General features: G+C 48.6%; 1 protein-coding gene across 2 annotated transcripts in view; it reads right to left on the bottom strand.

Annotated features, from left to right (window-relative positions):
* VWF (von Willebrand factor) overlaps positions 1-22,353 on the bottom strand; it is a 134,310-nt gene that overhangs the window by 109,377 nt on the left and 2,580 nt on the right. For both annotated transcript variants that reach the window (XM_032874808.1, XM_032874809.1), the window contains 4 exons: positions 21,920-22,084; positions 12,233-12,335; positions 11,467-11,675; positions 4,263-4,387 (listed from right to left, as the gene is read on the bottom strand). In XM_032874808.1, the coding sequence (XP_032730699.1) occupies positions 4,263-4,387; positions 11,467-11,675; positions 12,233-12,335; positions 21,920-22,084 (602 nt within the window). The remainder of the gene's footprint in view (positions 1-4,262; positions 4,388-11,466; positions 11,676-12,232; positions 12,336-21,919; positions 22,085-22,353) is intronic.

Genomic DNA, 22,353 nt, shown 5'->3' with positions numbered 1-22,353 from the left:
AACAAGGCATTATTCAGTCCCAGCAGGGAGACTGGAGGGTGGGGTTGTTGGCATAACAAGGAAACATTCATCCTCTAGGTATAAGTAATATGACCTGGCTCAGAATAAACTGACTCCTGGCTACCAGCATGGAAAGGAGAGGGCCAGAGAAGGAGGAGGAGAATAGATTCTGGCGGCTCTCAAGAAAAGTTCTTAGGTCAAGGTAGCCTTCACCACAGAACACTCTGCCACAGCAAACGGTCCTTAGAGCCACAATGGCAAGCTCTTGTAAGTGATGCCCATTTACCAGACCTGACTTTTGAACCCGGTGGCCCAGGGGAACCAAGCAGGTGGGGAACAATTCCAGAGCCTGCACTAATCACCTCCCAGGAGAAGAGTCCTTGCGCTTCCCAGCCAATGAGGGCGCCCGGTCTTGGGTGAACACAACCTGATTGGCGGAGACCAAGCCAGCTCTGTCTTCGCAGGTAAACAACCTGATACTACTTCTGAGCTTAAAGAAGCCTGTGCCTGGGGAGGTGTGGCGTGTCTGGGGGGCCTCAGCCCAGCACTAAGAACTTGGAAACCAGTTTCTCAGGCTGCTCCCAGGACACTGGTTAGTGAGGACTTCAACACACCCAGGAGACAAAGTGAGTAGCAAGCCTGCAGCTGGAGCCTCCAAAAGGCAACCCCAGAGACAAACAAGGCTTCTCATGGATTCTTCCTCCCTCCCCCGCCCCCGGGCCCCCTCTTTGTCTCCAGCAGACAGAGTGGCCTAGGATCAGGTTCTCCATGTGAAAATCCTGTCTTCACCTCCCACCTCTTAGACATAGGTGAGAGTATAGAGTATCCCTTTCTATCCCAAGGGTGGGGGAATATTTGTCCAGCGCTTCTTGGCACTGGCCTGTGTTTGCAAAGTACAGTGAGACAAAGTCCATGCTCTGGAGAAGCGGATTCAGCATTAGAGGTACTTAGGTGACTCACAACCCCACCTCACCACGGAGGCACCCCCTGCCTAATCCCACCGCTGCCTAGAGAACATTGAAGGGCAGGAGAGGGGGAAGCGCCTGCCAGCCACAAAACAGGAAGCTAGGAAATAAAGACAGAAATGACCAAAATCTCCCTTCCTGCCCCTCAGCGCACCTGATTCCTGGAGGGCCCTCCATCTGAAATTCACTCGGGTTGCCAAGCAGCTCTAGAAGAAAATCTGGCTTGTCACATACCCGCCCCTCAGCGTGGATGTGTTTAGACACCTTCTCTCCTTCTAACCTCAGTCTCTGCTCAGCTCCCCCAGAAGGAACTGGGTTATAATTGGGAAGAGGGGAGGAGAAGAGAAAGGAATGAATTTTGGATCTTAGGCTTAAAGCACTGTGTGTGCTTGGCCTCTTTCCACGCTCACGGTAGAGACCCTGCCGCTGAGAGCCCAGACAGCAGGAGGATGCCTGGAGTCAAGACATAATAATAATTAAGAATAACAAGAACAGTGCCTACAGTTGAACTCCACTGCCCTAAACACTCCACACAGATTCTTTCTCTCTTATCCTTATAGTGACCCTCTGTAGCAGTTGCTCTTCCTATGCCCATTTTACGCATGCAGAAACTGAGGCTCTGACAAGGCAAGTGTCTTCCCCAGAGTTACAAAGCCAGGAAGTGGCCTGACCCCAAACCCATATCCTTAGCATCATGCAGAGGCCCATGGAGGAGAAAAAAAATCGAGGGGCTACCAAGGACAATCACCAGATATTTCAAAAGTTTTCCTGGGAAGAAGAGTAAACTACCCTCTTCCACACAATAGCACCCTCCTCCCGGGTGTTAGAACTTGGTCGACCTTAGTCGGTTGCCAGGACTAGGCTATGGTCCAGGTTGACACAGATGTTTATGGACAAGCCGGAAACCTAGCACCACTGAAACCTTGGAAACCCAAGAAAAAGAGGCATTCGGATTGTGCTTGTTTAGAGATTGGAAATTGTGTTTACAATCTCGGCAGCTGGACTAAATATCAAGCTAGAATATTTTCCCGTGCCTGACAAAGTCCTTGGTTCCAAAGATCAGACTGTTCCACAAATATGGAAAGGCTCACTACCTGAGTTACCAGCTAGCAATGAAAGTCTCTTGTGCTAAGGTAGGGGAGTGTGTGTGTGTGTGTGTGTGTGTGTGTGTGTGTTTCTTTTGCTTCTGGAGCAGGAGAGCCTGGAGTTTCTCGACTTCTGGGCAGAGCTGGGTAAATCAGACTTCTGCAAGCTGCAGATGGGGCATCGATACCACGGAGGTAGTCCCAATCTGCAGACATATAACACCACCCACTGAACATTTATCGAGACTTATTAGAAACTGTCTTTCTAGCCCAATCCAGTGAAACATACAGTGTTCTAGAGCTGAAAGGAACCCTAAGAATCCTGGAAGCCATCTCCTCAGGGAAAACTCAAGGACCACAGGCGGAGATAATGAGCCACCTGAGGCAATGAGGCCAGAGCTGCAGACTCCAGGGAGCCAGAGACCGGGAACTCTGACTCTGCAGCCTGTCAGCGGCTGCCGCTGGACAGGTACCTAGCCTCCCAAGGCTTTGCTTTCCTCATTGCTCTGGAGAACTATGGAGGCCCACCATGGCCCTGGAGGCCTGTCAAGGCTGTGTGCCAGGGGCCGCCTTCTTGCTGAGGGCTGGAGCAGGGTGGTTGCTCCCTGGGTGGGGGCTGGGGGACGGCTCTCTACAGGGGATGTCCAGGGCAGTGTGGATGCCCTTCAAAGCCAAGGACTCATCCCCTCACAGCTAAGGGTGTTGGTGGCTAAGGGCTCACAGCTGAGTCGCTGCAGGCATTGCCCTCAGTCCAAGAGAGCTGTCCCGCCTCCCTGACCCAAAGGAACCCTATATCCGATCACCAAGTGGTCAGTTCAGGCTTGCCTAGTGGAGGCATCATCCGCCCCGCCCCCCCCCAGGTTTCAGAGCTCCCTGAAGGATCTGCCTCATGAGTACATGGCGATTCACCCTCCCCACTGTCCAGTGCTGCCTTTCTCACTCCCTTACAGATGCTGCTTCTGAGAAGGTCTCTAGTCACTCCCTGCCCAGGAGACCTGACTCACACCATCCCCAAGAAATCTTGTCCCCCAGACAGTGAGTGTGTGCACACAGCCTCAGTAGGGCCATCCATGTGCTGACAAGGGCCCAGCTTCACCCAGAGCCATGCTGCTTCTCTCTCAGCCTCAGCAGCCGGACCCTATGGGGGAAGAGGGGTCATCCCTCAAGGGAGGTCTGCCCCCTACCCATGAAACATCACCCTCTTAACACCCCACCCACCATGGCACAAGGCCACCCCTGCAGATGGTAGAGGCATGGTACAGTCCTGCCACTCTCTCCCACCAGACCCCCTCCTCTCCAAGGGGGAGGGTCTGGTAGTGGGGTCGTAAGGGGCAACTCTGAAGGGGAAGAAGCTGCCATATGGTTAGAAATAGGGGCTTTGGGGAAAGGGATGGGAGGTGCCACCATCTGTCCTGAGTCTCAGGACAGAGGCACACACAGATGCTTAAGGCCTTGTGATCACAGAGGTACTGACTGGACTGATGTGGCCACAAGCCATGGAATGCCACAGCCACCAGAACATGGAAAAGGAAAGATTTGCCCCTAGAGCCTCCCTAGAGAGAGTGGCCCTCCTGACACCTTGATCTTGGCCCAGGAAAGCTAAATTCAGATTTCTGGCCCCTAGAACTGTGAGAGAATATGCTTCCACTGATTTTGTGACTAATTTGCCACCACAGCCTCAGGAAAATATTATCACGTACAGGTTGGACACCTCAGGCTCACCTCCCTCCTCTCTGCTCAGCTTCCCTGAGTATAAAGTAACCCCCTACCAGCTCTTATGCTGGTAAGACCTTGGGGCCTTGCCCTCCTATTCGTACTTTCTAAAAATCGCTCGTTGAACACCTAAAAAGGAATCGTTTCCCTTTGCAGAATTTCAGACAGGCGGCAGGTGATGATGGACATAGTTGGGGACAAGAGAGGGCATTAGAATGTAAAACAGAAAAGTCTGGTTGTCCACTCTACCAACTCCTTAGACCCATTTTCAGAGGTGCAGGCCCAGAACAGTGTTAGATTTGAGCTAACCAGACTCTGGCCACAGTTGGTTTTCAGGAAAAAAGGGGCCTGTGGGAACCCTTCTTTGAAGAGCCAGAGGGACCCACAGAGGTAGGCCCACTCTGTGCCTCAGTGGAAGACCTGAGACCAGATGACTTTCTGCCTCTTAATCCCAGAAGACCCACTCCATTCAGACCACCCCAGCTGGGGTGGTACCCACCTGCTGCATTTCCTCAGAGGAGACATTGCATGGGCTGCCAGGAGGGGACACCCGTTTGCACCGTTGTTCCCCGCTGCTCAGGGCCCAGGAGTTGGCAAAGTCATAGGGGTCCGTGGTCAAGGTCCCTGTGGAGAAGGTTTCAGGAACAAAGTCACAATTAAGCCTGAGCCAGGACTTCTGAGTGAAAACTCTGGGTTTGTTGTCACCTGAAACAACCTTCCATTAGGTTGTTACATAGGCGCCTGGGGTGGGGAGTACCTTTTGTGCAGCGTTCAGCAGGTTACCACGGGGCACAGGGCTCAGAGCTCAGCCCGTGTGTGGAGAGGGGTGGCTGGATGGATGGGCACAGTGAGGAGGGCAGCGTGAAAGAGGATGAGAAGCGGGCCCATCCACGCTGTCTCCCCGTCCTTGCATGCCTTTCCCCTCTGTGCAGAATGTTCTCCACCCCCTAGTACCTTGGCTGCCTCCACTCATTCTTTGAGATGCAGCTCCAATGCCACTTCCTCCAGGAAGCCCTCTGAAGTAGTTCTGTTCCCAGCCCCCTGCCCCAGCCTGTGTTCCCTCATCACCCCTGCCATCCTTCCATCAAAATGCTCATCGCCCTCTGTGTTAGTATTCCCTTTTTTTATATTCATACTCCATTCAACCGTGAGCTCCCTAATTCAGGGTACACACTGTGTCTATTATCTCTGAATTCTTATCTGGCACTTTGTAGACACTCAAAATGTTTTTGCAGATTAAAGGTAAGAATGTGACATGGAACCTGAGCCCCCAGTCACTGCATTCCCCGGGCTCTCACGGCGTTGGGGCCTTAGTCTTATACCCATCGTGCCTTCATCAGCTCCCACAACAGACAGGGTCTACAGGCTTCCATGGCAAAGGAGAGTCCAAATACCCCTTCTGAGTCTTCACTGCCAAGGGACTAATGGAGTATTGAGGCAAACAGTCCTTTTGCATAACCAGGTCTGGAAGACTGAAGCATGTTTCAAGGTCAAATAATGTACTTGAGAATAGAAAATAAACTATCCTTGGGAAAGGAAAAGCAGGACCATGGAAGTATTGTCAGCTGGCATCTGGCATGTCGTCCCCAGGGAAAATGGCACCCTTCAAAGATTCACTTCCTAATTCCTGGAACCTATGAGTATTCTCTTATAGGGCAAAAAGATGTGGTTAAGTTTTTAAGGATCTTAAGAGGAAAAGCTTCTCTTGGATTATCTAAGTGGGTCTTAGATCCAATGACCCGTATCCTTATCACAGGGAGGCAGCAGGAGGAGAGACAGAGACACACACAGAGACACGATGTGTGTGTTAAGGATTGTGTGTGTAAGTTAAGGATTGCCTTCGGTAGTTGGGAGAGGCAAGGAACAGGTTCTCCAGAAAGGCCTCTGGAGGGGTGCAGCCCTATCAACACCTTGATTTTAGATGTTGGGCCTCCTGAACTTGTGAAAAAAAAAAAAAAAAAAAAAAACTTCTGTTCTTTTAAGCCATGGGAGAAGCCAAAGGGAATTTAAATTTATGGAGTTTCTACTGTGTGCCAGGCATTATGATAAGTGCCCTCTGAGTTCTTCGTCACCATGCCACACAGGCTTGTCCACTTTCTAATATAGCATGAGAGCTCCAAAAACTTCAGGTAATACCATCTTTGTATGGAGGTTATAAGACAAATATGCTTAAAATTATTGCTATAAAGAAGAAATTGAAACCTAATACAAGGAGAAAAGACAATAAGAAAAAACATGAGAGTTGAAGAAGGACCAAATTTACCTTCTAAAGCTACAAATGTAGACATGAAATAGAAAGAAAACCCAATTGGTGGGTTAAACATCATCTGGAAATTAGAGTTGAGGGAACTAGTGAACCAGAAGATAGATCTAAGCAGTGATGGGCTGATGAGCCAGCTGTCTGGGGAAACGCAAAGTCCTGATTTTTAGGATTTGCTGATTTCCATGCTGCAGATACTCTCACCATGGCCAGTTTCTAACTACCAATCTGGCAGTATTGAATGTAGACCTGGTAAAGACACATGCACCCGGTTCTCATCAGCCAGCATGAGTGCACCACCCAAAAAGCAACAAAGAGGAATAGAGAGATAGAAAAATGAAAGTAAAGGGTTTAAAAAAAAAAAAAGGATGGAATAAAAATATCTGATATATGTCTAACAGATAGAGAGAAAATGACTGAAAATTTTCTAAATCTGATGGAAGATAGGAGTCCTCAGGTTCAGGAATCACAGCCTCAAGCAAGATAATAAAAATAAGACTGGGACACCTGGGTAGCTCAGTTGGTTAAGCATCTGCCTTTGGCTCAGGTCATGATCCCAAAGTCCTGGGATCGAGTCCCACACTGGGCTCATTGCTCAGCAGGGAGCCTGCTTCTCCCTCTACCTTCACTCCTCCCAATCTGTGCTCTCTCTCTCTCCTTTCTCTCAAATACATAAGATCTATTTTTAAAAAGATAATAAAAATAAAACTCACATCTAGACATAACATAGTAAAATTTCAGAATGCCAAGAACAAAGAGATGACTTGTATACAAAGATAAAAGATATTATCTGCAGTGAAATAACAGATGGACTGACAATCTACTTCTCCAGAACAACAATGGAGTGGCATCTTCTGAAGTACTATGAGAAATAACTGATGTCCTAGATTTCTATACCTAGCTAAAGTATCGTGTAAGAATGAAGGGGTGTTTGTCCAGTTACCGCTATTATCACTATCAGACCCTGAATGAAGGAAGAACTGAGGGACATTGTTTTAAAAAAGTAGAAATTGAACCTAGAAAAAAAGAATAAGATACAAGAGGAAATTATGAGCAAAGAATCTGTTAAACATGAAGGTACATCTAAAGAAGCACTGATTGTGTCAAGCTATAGTAATAACGCCAAATTTGGTGGTATTCAAAAAAGGTACGGGGGTCAATGAAGTAGTGAGGAGAGAAGTAACATTTTAAAAAGCAGCAATAGTAGAAAGCATAAAATAAGATGGTTAATGGAAATCCAAATATACCAGCACCACAACTGAATATAAAATAAATGAAAAGAGGCAAAACTTCCCAGTAAGAAGACAGGAGAGTTTAGGTTTTATTAAAATAACAAGAATGAAGGATGCCTGGGTGGCTCAGTCAGTTAAGTGTCTGCCTTTGGCTCAGGGCATGATCCTGGGGTCCTGGAATCGAGTCCTGCATCGGGCTTCCTGCTCGCTCTCGCTCTCTCGCTCTCGCTCTCCCTCTGTGTTCTCTTTCTCAAATAAATAAACAAAATCTTTTTTTTTTAAGTACTAAATAATAAATAAAAAAGAACTGCCACCTGATTCAGCAATTCAAACTCTAGATATCTACCCAAAAGAACTAAAGGCAGGGTCTTTTTTTTTTTTTTAAAGACTTTATTTATTTATTGGACAGAGAGAGAAACAGCAAGAGAGGGAACACAAGCAGAGGGAGTGGGAGAGGGAGAAGCAGACTTCCCGCTGAGCAGGGAGCCCGATATGGGGCTTGATCCCAGGACCCTGAAATCATGACCTGAGTCAAAGGCAGATGCTTAACAACTGAGCCACCCAGGCACCCCTGAAGGTAGGGTGTTGAAAAAAATATGTGTACACCCCGGTTTGTTGTAGCATTATTCACTCTGGCGAAACATGGAAACAACCCAAGTGTCCATCAAGGCATGAATGGATAAGCAAAACGTGGTAGATACATACAATGTACATTCAGGTTAAAAATGAAAGAAATTCTGACCTAAAGGGGATGAAGGGGTATGAACCTCCAGTCACAAAATAAATAAGTCGCAGAAGTGAAAAGTACAGCATGCAGAGAATATGGCGAATAAGACTGTAAAACGTGGTTTGGTGACAGATGGTGATTACACTTATCTCGATGAGCACTGAGTAATGTGCGGAAGTGTTGAATCACTATGTTGTCCACCTGAAGCCAAGATAACACTGGATGTTGATTATACTGCAATAAAAAAAGTGACTTTCTTCTTAAGGGTTTATTGTTAATAGCGATACTGCTTCAGAATATCCCACTTACATGTATAGCGTAAATGTGTACTATTTTACTCTGCAGGCACATTTGCAAGTCTATTAGCACTTACTTCGGGGCTCATTGTGACTGGCACTGTGTTTCTGACACAAATGGGCCTTAAGCACTTTGTTAAGTTGTTGACAAATAATCCTTGTCTGCTGTTGTTCTCAAGGCTGTTTTCTAGATGCTGAAATGTGTTACAAAACAAGGTGCAAATTTAGGGGTGCCTGGATGCCTCAGTTGTTAAGTGTCTGCCTTCGGCTCAGATCGTGATTTCAGCAGAAAGCCTACTTCTCTCTCTCCTACTCCCCCTGCTTGTGTTCCCTCGCTTGCTATATCTCTCTCTGTCAAATAAATAAAATCCTAAAAAAAAAAAACAAACCCACAAGGTACAAATTTAAAACAATGCCTGTGTTGAAATAAATGATTTAAATACCAAAAAAAAAAAAAAAAGGAAATTCTGATATATGCCTCAACACATGGATGAATAGTAAAGCCATTATGCTAAGCGAAATAAGCCAGTCACAAAAAGACAAATACTGTATGACTCCATTTACATGAGGTACTTGGAGTAGTCAGAATCATAGAGACAGAAAGTAGAATGGCGGTGGCCAGGGTTGGAAAAGAGGAGGGCCGAATGGGAAGTTATTGCTTAATGGGTATAGAGTTTCAGTTTTGCAAGAGAAAAAGAATTCTGGAGACAGAGACTGTGATTGATTGCATCAAAGTGTGAATGTACCTAATGCCGTTGAAGTGTGTACTGAAAAATGAGTAGGACAGTCAATATCATTTTATGTGTGTTTACCACAATTTTTTTAAAGATTTTATTTATTTATTTGACAGACGGAGATCATAAGTAGGCAGAGAGGCAGGCAGAGAGAGAGATACAGGGAAGCAGGGTCCCTGCTGAGCAGAGAGCCCGATTCAGGGATCAATCCCAGGACCCTGGGATCATGACCCGAGCTGAAGGCAGAGGCTTTAACCCACTGAGCCACCCAGGTGCCCCTGTTTACCACAATTTTTAAAATGGAGAAAAAACCCCTATACATGAATTTGGGGGAGGGGGAGCGGAGGGCAAATGAGAGCGAGAGAATCTTAAGCAGGCCCCACACCAGCACAGAACTTGATCTCATGACCCCGAAATCATAACCTGAACTGAAATCAATGGTCAGATGCCTAACCGACTGAGCTACCCAGGCGCCCCTGCATGACTGTTTATAGCAGCTTTATCCATAATTGCCTAAGACTAAACACTTTCCTGGTGCATGGATAAAGCAGTACCCTTCAACAACTGACAGGAACAGTCTCCTGACACATCCAACCACACAGATGGATCTCTAAGGGATGATGTTAAGTGAAAGAAGCCAGACATGGAAGGCGAAGTACTCCAAGTATAGTATGATCACAGTTACATGAACTTTGGAAAAATCAAAACTATAGGATCAGAAAAAAGGGCAGTGGCTATCAGGGCTAGGGGCTCAGGGAGAGTTCACCTACAAAGGAGCACAAGAATTCTGGGGGGAGGACGCTGTTCCATAGTTTGTGGTGGTTCCATGGCTCTCCACCTTCCTGAAAGCTCTTAGACCTGGAAGAGTGACCTTTACTGTATATGACATATACCTTGATAAATCTGACCTTTAAAAATAAGAATAATAGCGGCACCTGGGCCTGGGTGGCTCAGTCGGTTAAAGCCTCTGCCTTTAGCTCAGGTCATGATCCCAGAGTTCTGGGATCGAGCCCCACATTGGGCTCTTTGCTCGGCAGGGAGCCTGCTTCCCTCTCTCTCTCTGCCTGTCTCTCTGCCTACTTGTGATCTCTGTCTGTCAAATAAATAAATAAAAATTTAAAAAAATAATAAAACCTAGTTATGTGCTTCTTTCATATAATACATCTGAAACAAAACCACACAGACCAGTTAAGTATGAAAAAATATATGTCAAGCAAATACTTAAAAAAAAGTGAGGTACTTATATATTAATGTCAGATTTTAAGGCATAAGGCATTATTAAAAATGGGAGGTCATTACATAAAAGGAACAGTTCACTAGAAAGATTCAATATTTCTAAAATCTAATTACAAAGGTTCAAAATATATAGAGGAAACTTGATAGAACTACACGAAGTGATTGACAAGTTCACCACCACTGTAGAAAAATTTAATACAGCTCTCTTAGCAAGGGTAGTTGAAGAAGACATAAAATAGTAAATATGTAGAATATTTGCATAACATAATTAACAAACTTAATTCAACAAGTATATACAGAATCCTGCACCAACCAGAGAACACATTGTTTTGGAGCATAAAAGGATCATCTAGGAGGTTACAAACAAATCTCCCCAAATTTCTAAATTAGAAATCAATTTAGTTACCAAAGATAACTTTAGAAATTCTAAAGATCTGGAAATTTTAAACATGCTCTACAGGTTAAGAAAGAATTCAATGGCAATTAGAAAATCCATAGAACTAAATGAAAATGAAAATACCATAATTGGTGTAGCTAAGATGACATTTAGAGGAAAATGTATGGCCTTAAAAACATACATATCGAATGATACAAATTTTGAGAAATTAATGCTGGAGAAGATGAAAACAAATGATCTTACTATTTTCCAACATATACAGTGAAATGAAAGGAATGGTCAACTGTTTCTCTAGATGCTCACCCCCTAATCAGAGGGTAGTTGGGCCGTAAGGAAGAAGAACTTATGTACAAACATTCAGCTTCTGTAAGGAAGCATCACTGATTAAATGTTCACATAATTGAAGTTATCAAAAGACGATTAGAGATAACTAGTGGTTTCCACATTGTCCATATTCTATTGCTCATGAACACACACATAGACTGGCCTTCTTGGACTACGGACCTCCCTTTACAGACTTCCTCCATGAAGTCCTATTGTACTCATTTGGGAGGATCTGTTGAAACCATCCAGCATCTACCAACCACCTACCCTGTGTAAGCTTCTGCGGGCAAATCCAAGTTGAACCAAGCCAAGATGAACCAACCAACCTCCAAGATGTGGTTTGTGGGCAGGTCTAGGCAGTAGGGTGGAACGCTCAGAGTTAAGGTTGGCAGAATAAACATGACATGCCTGGGGAGGGGTGTTAGTGAAGGTTTGTAAGCAGGGAAATGACAAACAATACCACAACTCCAGGGAAATGGTATCCGAGAGACACTTACCTTCCTGCGTCCTGAAGTCATCCTCAGCAAAGATGTTAAAGTCACCACAGAGCCCACAGGTCTTGTTGAAGTATCTGTCTGATAGCAGGACTTGAAAGTTGCCACTGCCATCAATTTTGGCCACAAAGCCGTAGGCCTCACTGGACAGCTTGTAGTAGCCAGCCTCAGTCTCCAGGTACAGCCCGTTGGAGGCATAGGGCATGGAGATGCTGGAGGGACAAGGATGAGTTTGGGAAGTGTGCATCTTGTTTGTTTCCTAGGTGTCTCTCCACCTTTCAACCCCAACCCCTTGGTCCAGGGTTGGGACCTTGGTGCAAAGTCACTAAGGGTCTAGACCAGGAGTTGGAACAGGGAGCTCTCACCAAGCCCTGCCTCTTGCTTTCCCTGGGCACATTTACTTCCTCTCTCTGGGCCCCAGCTCCCTCAGCTGAAAAAACAAGGAGGTTGCAAGAGGGATCCCCAGGGTCCTTTTTTTTTTTTTTCTTAAAATTGTATTTATTTATTGGGAGGGAGTGCAGTGTGAGAGAGAAAGAGAGATCACAAGCAGGGGGAGCAGCAGGCAGAGGGAGAAGCAGGCTCCCCTTGGAGTAGGGAGCCTGATGTGGGGCTCAGTCCCAGGACCCCAGGATCATGACCTGAGCAAAATGCAGACGCTTAACCGCCTGAGCCACCCAGGCGCCAGCCCCCAAACCCCCCCCCCCAACCCGTCCCGGCGTCCTGTCCTTTTTAACTCAGACATTGCAGACATTCTGGGCTTCAGACTTACTTTTGGGTTCCCTGCAGCACAGTACCATTGACAAACAAATGGATGTCGAAAAATTCTCCGAGATACACGGAGAGGCTCACTCTTTTACCATTTTGGAAGCCCCCTGAAAGAGAAGAGTCAGTATCATGGATTATTACCAAAAAAGTTAGGATATTTATTTCTAATCATCTTATGTACATCACAAAATCTCCTCTCCGTGGAAAACTTTCCCCGCCACATAAGGGCTTAAATGGGCAATAAAATCTTCCCCAAAATACCATTTACTCACTCATTTTCCCATTCATCTAAAAATATTTATTGAATGCTTTCTGGATATATAGCCCGCTAATAGTCTCTTCTTCTCAAAAGAAAACCATAAAAGCATGACCCCTTCTGGGAGCTTACGATCTTTTTTTTTTTTTTTTTTTTTTTTTTTTTAAGATTTTATTCATCTATTTGACAGAGAGAGAGGAAGTGTACAAGCAGGGGGAATGGCAGGCAGAGGGAGAAGCTGACTCCCCACTGAGCAGGAGCCCGAAGAGGGGCTTGATCTTCAGGACCCTGGATCATGACCTGAGCCGAAGCAGACACTTAGCCGACTGAGCCACCCAGGCATCCCTGGGAGCTTATCATCTAAGTAAAATAAGCAGGCAGTAATTCACCATACTGTAAGGAGGCAAATAAAAGCCACATTGTGAGTTATCTGTAACAGGTAACCTAGGATAGAGTTATATAAATTGTTCTCTTAGGACAGCCCAAATCAGAATCCCTGGGCTCTTTGTTTTAAATGGAGACTCATGGGATGCTGGGGCAGCTCAGCGGGTTAAATGTCTGCCTTCGGCTCAAGTCATGATCCCAGGGTCCTGGGATCGAGTCCCGCATCAGGCTCCCTGCTCAGCAGGGAGTCTGCTTCTCTCTCTCCCTCTGCTGCTCCCCCTGCTTGTGATCTCCCCGTCTCTGACAAATAAATAAATAATCTTAAAAAAAAAAAAAAAAACAAGAGATTCATGAGTTCTGTCTCAGTTTACTGAATGTGATGCTCTGAGAGACATTTAAAACTCCTGCTGGTGAAGTGCCTCACTCCTCCTGGGAATCTCAGGAAGGAGGAGATAAATGATCGATACTGCCACGAGAGATGTGTGACTAGACGAACACATGAGACAATCGTCTCTGAACAAGGGTTCCGTTGTGAGGGGCCACCCAGAGGACAGGGTCGGGGCAGTGACCTGAGAGCAGGAGAACAAGCAGGAGCCCCAGTGGCCCCACCACCATGGAGACTAATCCCACCACGAGGCCCTGAGAACTGGGGGTCTTCGAAGATTACCAACTGGCCACGGAGGTGAAGGAGCCAGAAGGGACAATGTGGAGGCTGAGTCTCCAGCCTTGGAGACTGGGAAGTTGCTGAAAATAGGAAAGAGGAAGGGCAGCAGTGCACACAGAGATGGAAGATGCTGGAGAAAAGGGGGTCGAAGATGGGGTTCAGTGTCTGAGGGAACCTTCAGAAATAGGGCAAAGGACCCAGGCAAAGAAGTTAACCTTGGAAATGAAGAAACAGTCCCTCTCCTAGAAGAGTGTGGGCTCCCGCCGCTCAGCAAAAGAAGAGGCAAGAATGTGTGTGGAACTGAGGTGCCTAGGTGGCTCAGTTGGTTAAGCAGCTGCCTTCAGCTCCAGTCATGATCCCAACGTCCTGGGATCAAGTCCCGTGTAAGGCCCTTGTTCAGCAGGGAGTCTGCTTCTCCCTCTACACTACCCCCCACCTGCTCTTACTCTTTTTCTCTCTCTCTCAAATAAATGAATAAAATCTTAAAAAAAAGAAGAAGAAGAAGAATGTGAAACTAAGTGCAGGAGACGTGAAGGTTTGCTCGCATGGGTACTGCTGCCACGGTTTGGGCCACTGACCTCAGAGAGGAGGAGTTCCCCAGCTGAGGCCTGAGCTGGCCGGAGCTGCTGCAGGACAGCGATGAGCTATGGCGCGCGCATGCGCACACACCCACACGCGCCAACCAGAAAACATAGTCGTTTCCGGTGAGATTTCAGTGAGGGAGTCACAGGTAAATAACTGGCCCATTCTAAGATTCGATTCCTAGACCATCCATTCTTAGCAGCTCAGGGGCCTCCAGGAAAAGCCCCCAGACCAGCCGCAGCCCACAAACCACAGTCTGCAGAGCTCCAGACCGACACAGGAGGAAAATGAGATGCTAACCACAGTAGAGGGGTTTTTGTCCTGTTTGCCTGAGGAGATTGCCTGCTCTGCATTTTCATTTAGAACAGTTTTGCAGCAAGCAAATCTTTATAAACAGTTAAGCAAACTTTCTGACATCAAGAAATTAGGCAAAGAAAAATAAACACAACCGCAGAGATAGGTGATCCGACAAATAGAGTTGAACGTTAATGGTAGAATCTGAGTGCTGGGCATATGGGTGTTATTTTCTTTTTTCTTTTTTTTAAGATTATTTATTTATTTGACAGAAAGAGAGACAGCAAGACCAGCAACACAAGCAGGGGGAGTGGGAGAGGGAGAGGCAGGCTCTCTGCTGAGCAGGGAGCCCAATGCAGGACTTGATCCCAGGACCTGGGGATCATGACCTGAGTGGAAGGGAGACACACAACGACTGAGCCACCCAGGTGCCCCTCACTGTCTTATTCTTTCAATGTTTCTAAATAGTTGGATATTTTTGCAGTAAATTTTTGAAAAAACAAGCAAATGGAACAACCTGGTGACCACCTCCAGTTGGCGGTCCCTCCCCAGAGCCTTCCGTGCCCCTGGGCCTTTGCAGCTCCCTTCCTGGGCCTGTTCTGGAGCTTAGCCCACCCAGTCACAGCTCCATTCACCACATGCCTGTGGGAAAGGGGGACGATGAGTCCAAGAAGTCGGGGCTCTGGGTCCTGTATGACCACAGAACCTGGCTCCCCATCAGTACGACTTTCTCTGCCATCATGCCCAGTGTCACGGAGCAGATAGATGGGCGGTCTTGCCCCTGCCTCACTGAATGATTCAACCAGCATGTTGCCCCTGAGCCAAAGGCATCTCGTTCCTGGAAAGGAGAGGAATCCCTGTGTGCCTCTCCCTGTAGAATCTCCCGCCCTCTCATGGGGATTCAAAAGGGCTCTGGAGAACAAGGCTGCAAGGGAGCATATTGTTGGAGGGCTGGTAGGCATTGGGAAGGCAGGGAACACCCGCTGAGCGGAGACTGGGTGAGGCAGCGCCCTGTCAGGGGAGGTGGAGCTGGCTGCCCAGGGTCTTCACTTGTCCGGGGGCCCGGGGGGGCGGGGATTGGGACACTCGGTGAGGCTGAACTTTGAGGAGTCTGTGGGATTTCTGACACTGGACATCTGAGGAGCAGATCACTCCACACCCAAAGCGGGGGAGGCAGCAAGGAGATTTTTGAAAGTGTGTCCTGAAGACTTCACTACAGAAAAACACACTATGGGGGCACCTGGCTGGCTCAGTCATGAGAGTGTGCGACTCTTGATCTCGAGGTTGTGGGTTCAAGCCCCATGCTGGGTGTAGAGTTTACTTAAAAATAAAAATCTTAAAAAGGGAGAGAGAGAGAGAAAGAAAAACACCATGGCAACAAGAAGCCCCTTGGGGGTGGCCTAAACAGGTAGCTTTAAGATGTTTTTGCCCAATAGCAGAGTAAAAACGCAGTTGACTTCATGAGGCTGTACACATACACTCACACACTTCCCGCCACTTACCCTTCCCAGGTGCCATGCACTCTGACACCTTCTAAGGTTTTCTATTCTCTTCCATATAATTTCTTTAAATGCTGGTTACACCCATTACTTTTAAATCCATACATTATGACTTGGTTTGAAAAACACTGATCCAGACTGACTCCACTTCATAGGTAGAGAAGACGAAAGCCTGAGTTTACAACATGGTTTGTCCACACCAGCAATATGGACATTTGGGACCAAGCACTTCTTCTTTTTTTTTTAAAGATCTTTTTATTTATTTGAGGGGGAGAGAGACAGAGCATGAGCAATGCAAAGAGGGGCAGAAGGAGAGGGAGAAACAGACTCCCCGCTGAGTGGGGAGCCTGATGCGGGTCTCAATCCCAGGACCCTGGGATTATGACTGAGCCACCCAGCTATCCCCAGACACTTCTTTGTCGTGGGGGCCTTCTAGCATATCCTAGGGTAGTTAGCAGGACCCCTGACCCCCCAGCCCCTCGATGCCAGTAGCATCCATCCCCAAGTTGTGACAATCCAAAATGTCTCCAGATACTGCCAAATGTCCTCTGGGAGAAAATCACCCAGGTTGAGAACCATTGGTTTATGCTATTAATGTTAGGCAGAGCCCATCCACAGGTTTTCTGACTCCAAGGCTAAATCACCTTTCCAAACACAAAGCTGCCTAATGGGATATCTCGGCACTCTGGATTCACATAACCACTAATGCGGGAGAGAACTCCCGATTAGCCTTATCTTTATTTGCTTCCTTCCCTCCCTGCAGAACTCAGGGGAGAATCCAATGGGTAGCTATGAGGAAGATGAGCCGTTAAAAACTGCCGGTGAGCCCAGGGGGGACTCCCACACTCCACCGATGCACAGGGGGGCAACTTCCTATGGCCACGGGGAGAAGATGGGCTGGGCATCCCCTGCGAGGGGCCAGAGCAAACCAGGGACGTCCTCCCCCATGGCTCTGTCTCTCACCTGGCCTCTTGAACTCAGTGACCGAGGCGGCTATGTGAGGGAACAAGGGCCTCCCGCCCCATGTTGGAGCAGGAAGGCTGCTGGGGAGCAAGCTGGCGGCTGGAATCCGTCAGATCGGGGTGCTTTCCTGGAACTTAGAATGTGAAACTCACTAGTATGCATTTCTAACACACACTCCACCTCGACTCCTGTGACTCTCATGCAGGTGATCGTCTTCCAAACCCTGAGAAATGGGGGTCCGGTCTAATAGCGCCATTTACTGATGTGGAACCTAAGGCTCGCCCGGGTTAAGTGACTCAATACAGGGTGCGTTGTCATCTACGGCTCTCTCTGGGCCGGCATGGGAACCGGATCCCTCAGCCTGCCGGAGGAAGAGTGGTCTCTCTGAGCAGGGGGCTCCTGGACTCCAGGGGCCTCACTCCCTCGTCCCTGTGCCAGTGGGCCAGGAGATCCATAGCTCCAACCTGCTGACCAAGAGCCAGGATTGAGGACAGGGCCCCCCCCGCCTTTTGCACTAGGTGGTCCTTCATGCTCAGACATAAACACTTTACCCAGGATATGAACAAGGTCCACAGGCACTCGAGAAGTATGGGAATTTGTGGTTTGGAAGCAAGGAAACAGGATGTCATTGGAGAACAATGGGGCAGAGGTGTGTGGGAGGGGATACGGGCATGCACGTGGAAACTGGAACTGCCATGTCCAAGCATGCCTGACCCCATGTCTCGGCTCCCGAGGAAGCAGCACTCAGCGGGGTGTCTGCTCCTCCCCCTACTCGTGCAAGGACACTCTCTCAAATAAAGAAATACATAAAATCTTAAAAAAAAGAAAAAAAGTGTGATGAACCCGTAGGCTGCTTTAGGCCAATTACCTGCCAGAAAACTGCCCCCTGACAAGTTGTTTATAAGAACAACAACCCAGTGGGGGTACAGTGGGAGGTGGGAAGGGGGGTGTCCCACTGAAATGCTTTGAAACAGAGAGGCCTAACACAGCCCCGCTGTTTCTCCTTGGCCCCTGAAAGCCTGAAAAGGATGAGCAGAAAGGCCAGCCCTTGGGCACAAACCCAAGGATGGACTAATGCTCCCATGACCTTGACAGAGACTGCCCCCAGGGCCCCACAGCCCATGGCCCTACCACGTTTGTGCCCAACAAGTGGACACCCTGTGTTAAGGGGCTGCTTTCAACCATGAAGATGGGGGTAATCCTGCACACCTGTCAGTGACTTCTCTCCCTCAATCCTCATGCCGTCCCCATCTTAAAGATGAGGAAGGGGCAACGGGGGCACCAGCGCACTTGCCTAAGCACACTCTGTGAACAGGGGGGAGCCCAGACAAGCACGCCGCTTTCTAGCCACAACTGTGGCTCTTTCTACACTTCCCTTTCATGCTGGGGGCAGAGCCACGTCATGCTGGGGGATGGAAAACAACCAGCCCCCCAAGTGGATGAGCCCAGGGCTAGATATTGCCAGCGTGGTCGGGGGCTTCCTGGAGGAGGCAACAGTAACAGCCTGAGTCCCCTGTCTGCATGTGAGGCCAGCCCTGAGCGGGGAGGGGTCTGGAGTGGGGTGTCAGTGGGGGACGGGGACTTGTCCAACATGATGCTGGCCTCCCTGAGCCCAGAAGATGCACCCCAAGATTTCTTTACACATGTTTCAAATCCACCTCCAGGGTAAGGAGTCCACACCCGGGAGTCAAGACAGCAATCCCTAGGGTCTCCGTAGGGTCCCCCAAACTGGAAAGTCCCCTGAAGCCCAAGGCCATACAGCAGAGAGCGTGTCACTCTTTCTTCTTTCAAAATCTTTCTCCCATCACTCCTAAATGTTTATTCCCACTGACACCCCAGAGTCATCTTAGGGAGGGGTTCTTGGGCAGGAGGTCTATATGGAACCCCACTATGATTTTTTAAGACGCATACAACTGAGTACACATAGAAAGATCCGTGGATGGTTTCAATATCCTGGTGGGGATAGTTGTGGATAGTTTTGTACAATGTTACCAGTTGAGGGAAACTGGGTAAAGGGTACACAGATTTGTTTTTTTTTTTTTTTACAACTGCATGTGAATCAATAATTATCTTAAAATATAAAGTTTGATTTAAAAAAAAATCTCAGATATTCTCTCTGGTAACTTTTGGGTTTTTTATGGAAATACAAGAGGCCACTATGGGTTTTTTCATTGAGAAGCAAGACAAAAAAGAGAGAAATGGTTTTTGCCTTGTGATGAGAACCCTTAACCCTGCTCTCTTAGCAACTGTCAAGCACACCATACAGCAGTGTTAGCTGGAGTCGTACAGCCCATCTTTAGGGCTTATCTGTCTTATACATGAAAGTTTGTACTTTGTGACCACCTGCCTCCAATACCCCGTCTCCCTACCACCTGCTCTGATAACCACAAATCTGATCTCTTTTCTAAGAGTTTGGGGTTTGGTGTTTTTTTTTGTGTGTGTGGGTTTTTTTTTTTTTTTTGCCTTTTTTTTTTTCTTTTCTTTTTTAGATTCCACATGGAAGTGAGATCATCCAGTATTTGTCCCTCTCTGTCGGACTTATTTCATTTAGCAGAATGCCCCCAAGGTCCTTCCATGTTGTCGTCAATGCACTGTGCTTTTTCAGGTAGAGAAATCCACTTAAAATAAACATTGGGGCTGCCTGAGGGAGGAGGTCCTCAGCCTTCAGCCTCCAGGGGAAGGTCAGGGGTACTTTTTCTCTGCAACTACTCTCCCAAGTCTCTCCCCAGCTGCTGCTTCTGAAGCAAGAGGGATCCCCAAGTTCAATGTTCAGAAAGGCTTCCTCCATTTGTCAAGCGGCTGGGGATGTCTGCGGTCCTTTTCAACCCCGGCCTTTTTATCGCGGCCAAGACCACCCTACTCCCGCCTTTTTCCCTTTCTGGACTGCTTTGGCTAAGTAGCAATTCCCTCTTCATCCTTCCAGCTGCACAATCCGTCTACACTAGCTCCTCAGTGCTGCTGAGTCAGGACACAAACTCCCCCCTCAGGATGTCAGCCTCACCCCATGACCGAGCCTTACCGCCCACTACTCCCCAGTCCCATGCTTCTCAAAGTTTGATCCCCAAACCAGCAGCCTCAGCAGCACCTGGGAACTTGCTAGAAATGAGCCTTGCAGGGCCCCCTCCAGATGCACAGACCCAGAAACACTGATGATGGAACCCAGCAACCTGTTTCTAAGCAGTCCTCCCAGCGATCCTGAGGTAGGTTGCTCGAGAACGACTGTTCCGGCCACACTGACCACCCCACTGGGCAGCACCGAGGGAACATACATGTTTTCCAGCCTCTTCCCTGTGCCCAGGCTGTCCCCACTGCATGGGGCCCCCGGCCCGTCCTCTTGGTCCTCTCCGCCCAACTGGAACCCCTCCCCGAAGTCTCCTCACAGGCCCTGCTTTACAACAGAGCACTGTGCTGTGTGAATCCGCACCCTACCGCCACCTTCAGTGCTGCCAGAGACCACAGTGAGCCGCACACCAGGAGACAAAGATGAGAGAGACACGGTCCTTGCCCCTGGGGGGGCTCACAGGGGAGAAGGGAAGGTGGCGGCCCAGAGAAACTCAGCCCACTGAAGTCGAACTGAGACAGGCTTTCCAGCAGAGGCAGGGTGGGCAGGAAGGCCGCAGGAGCCTCTCTGTTAGGACGGCTGTCAGCCCACGCAGCTCCCAGACCGTCTCGCCCTGCACTGAGCACCAAGGGCTGCATCCAGCCTGGGATACTGGTGGAGTGACCGCCCCAAGGGCCCCAGGGCCTGCATCTCGGGAAGGGTCTGGGTGTTGACCAAATCTCTCCTTGACCAAACCTGAATCAGGCTCCTCTCAATTAAGCCCCCACCTCAGGCTCTGTCCTTGGTCTAATTAGTTCAGTTGGGCAAGAATCTTGCGGGGCCGGTTAATCAAAAATCCCCCATCTTCAATATCTGACCAACTCCTCACACCCCTCCCTCAATGTCTTATCGCCCCAGCCTGCCTTCAGCAAGAACCCTGTCAAGTGGGCTTAGCCAGATGTTATCCCTGATGTGCTCCCCGCGGTAGTTTTCCATCCCCTGACCCCCACCCAGCTCCTTGGCTGCGAATCCCCACTTGGCCTTATGATACTTGGTGTGAAGCCCCACATCTCTCCCCTACTGCAACCCCCTCCCCAACCCATGGCAGTGGTCCCTCTTGAACAAAGCCTTCCTAACTATCTTTATTTACCAAGTGTCATGAAATCTGTGCTTTAACAGTGTGGGTCTGTCCATTGCCACGCCATCTCCCCAAGGCTGCGGACCCCGTCTCTGCGAGTTTTATAGCATCCTCACTCACCCATTGCACACATCTGATTCATTCTTAGGGTCGCTGAACCACAAGCTCCCATCACCGCCTCCAGCCCCTCTCCCCCCACCCCAGGGATCTCCCTCTCTAGTACAGAGGAATGTTCCGCATCCGGACAAGGCCAGGATTCAAATCCAGCTCGACCTTTCCTTAACTGTCAACCCTTGGAAGGATCATACCCCCTCCCTGGGCTCAGCTCTTCATGTGTGAATCAGAGGTGGCTGCACCCGGATGCACATCTCAGAGCCGCTGTCGGGTGCAGCAGACCTAACAGGGGCCAAGTACCAGCACTCCTCCAGGAGCACGCGAGGGACTCAACATCAGCCAGGCACCCCGAATTCTGCTGTGAACATAGCAACGGCCCCTCCCGTCCGCCAGGAACTCTGGGTGTTACACAGCATCTCCTGGTTCACTTCTCCTGATGTTTTGGAGCTCCCAGAGTGCTGCCTGGACCCAGAGCAATGCACGCAACCACTGGAAAAGCAGGAAGACTCTCTCCACCCCACCAGGCTCCCAAGAGAGAGAGACTTGTAGGTTGCAGGTGGTGGGATGGGGGTGGGGGGGATAGCTACGGGAAGCTCTTGGTCATGGAAAGGCCATTGCCATCCATGCTTCGGCAGGAATCTGCAAAGCTCAGGCACCGACATAAGACTATCCCCGCAACACCCCACCCCTCCCCGCACTGGGGTTGAGCTTAGCTAGCACCTGCTCTGAACCCCTCCCTTCAGTGCCCCAGACTCACCAATAAGCGAGAAGGAGTGTTTCTGGCAGTCTCCAGCCAGGAGGTAACTACAATCTCCTGCAAAACTGTACATGCTCTCATCAAAGGTGCTGATGAAGTCGTCTCCAAAGAGGCTGCATCGGGCCAGCGGGGACCTGCCAACAGTCCCTTTTGTGCAAAGCGTCCCTGGAGGGAGAGACCGCAGGTGAGCAAGCTGGGACCATCAGCCCAAACCACTTCAGCCTCGTGGAAATGAGGCTGTGCCTGATAAAAATTAGGGAAGCACATTCCTTCCTAAACAAGACTCCGGTTGTTGCGTTTGGCCCTCAAGAATGACCCAGGACTCACAGCAATGCTCGAGGAACAGCTTTTCAGGATATCTGTTTGTTTGGATGACATTTCCTCACTGATTTAAAATGTAATGCATGCTTATCAGAGAAAATTTGGAGAATACA

Source organism: Lontra canadensis, unplaced genomic scaffold (genome assembly GCF_010015895.1).
Source record: "Lontra canadensis isolate GAN:19392208 unplaced genomic scaffold, GSC_riverotter_1.0 scaffold53, whole genome shotgun sequence".
Lineage (NCBI taxonomy): Eukaryota > Metazoa > Chordata > Mammalia > Carnivora > Mustelidae > Lontra > Lontra canadensis.
The sequence above is the reverse complement of the archived record's forward strand: the minus strand, read 5'-3'. Positions and strand labels throughout refer to the sequence as shown.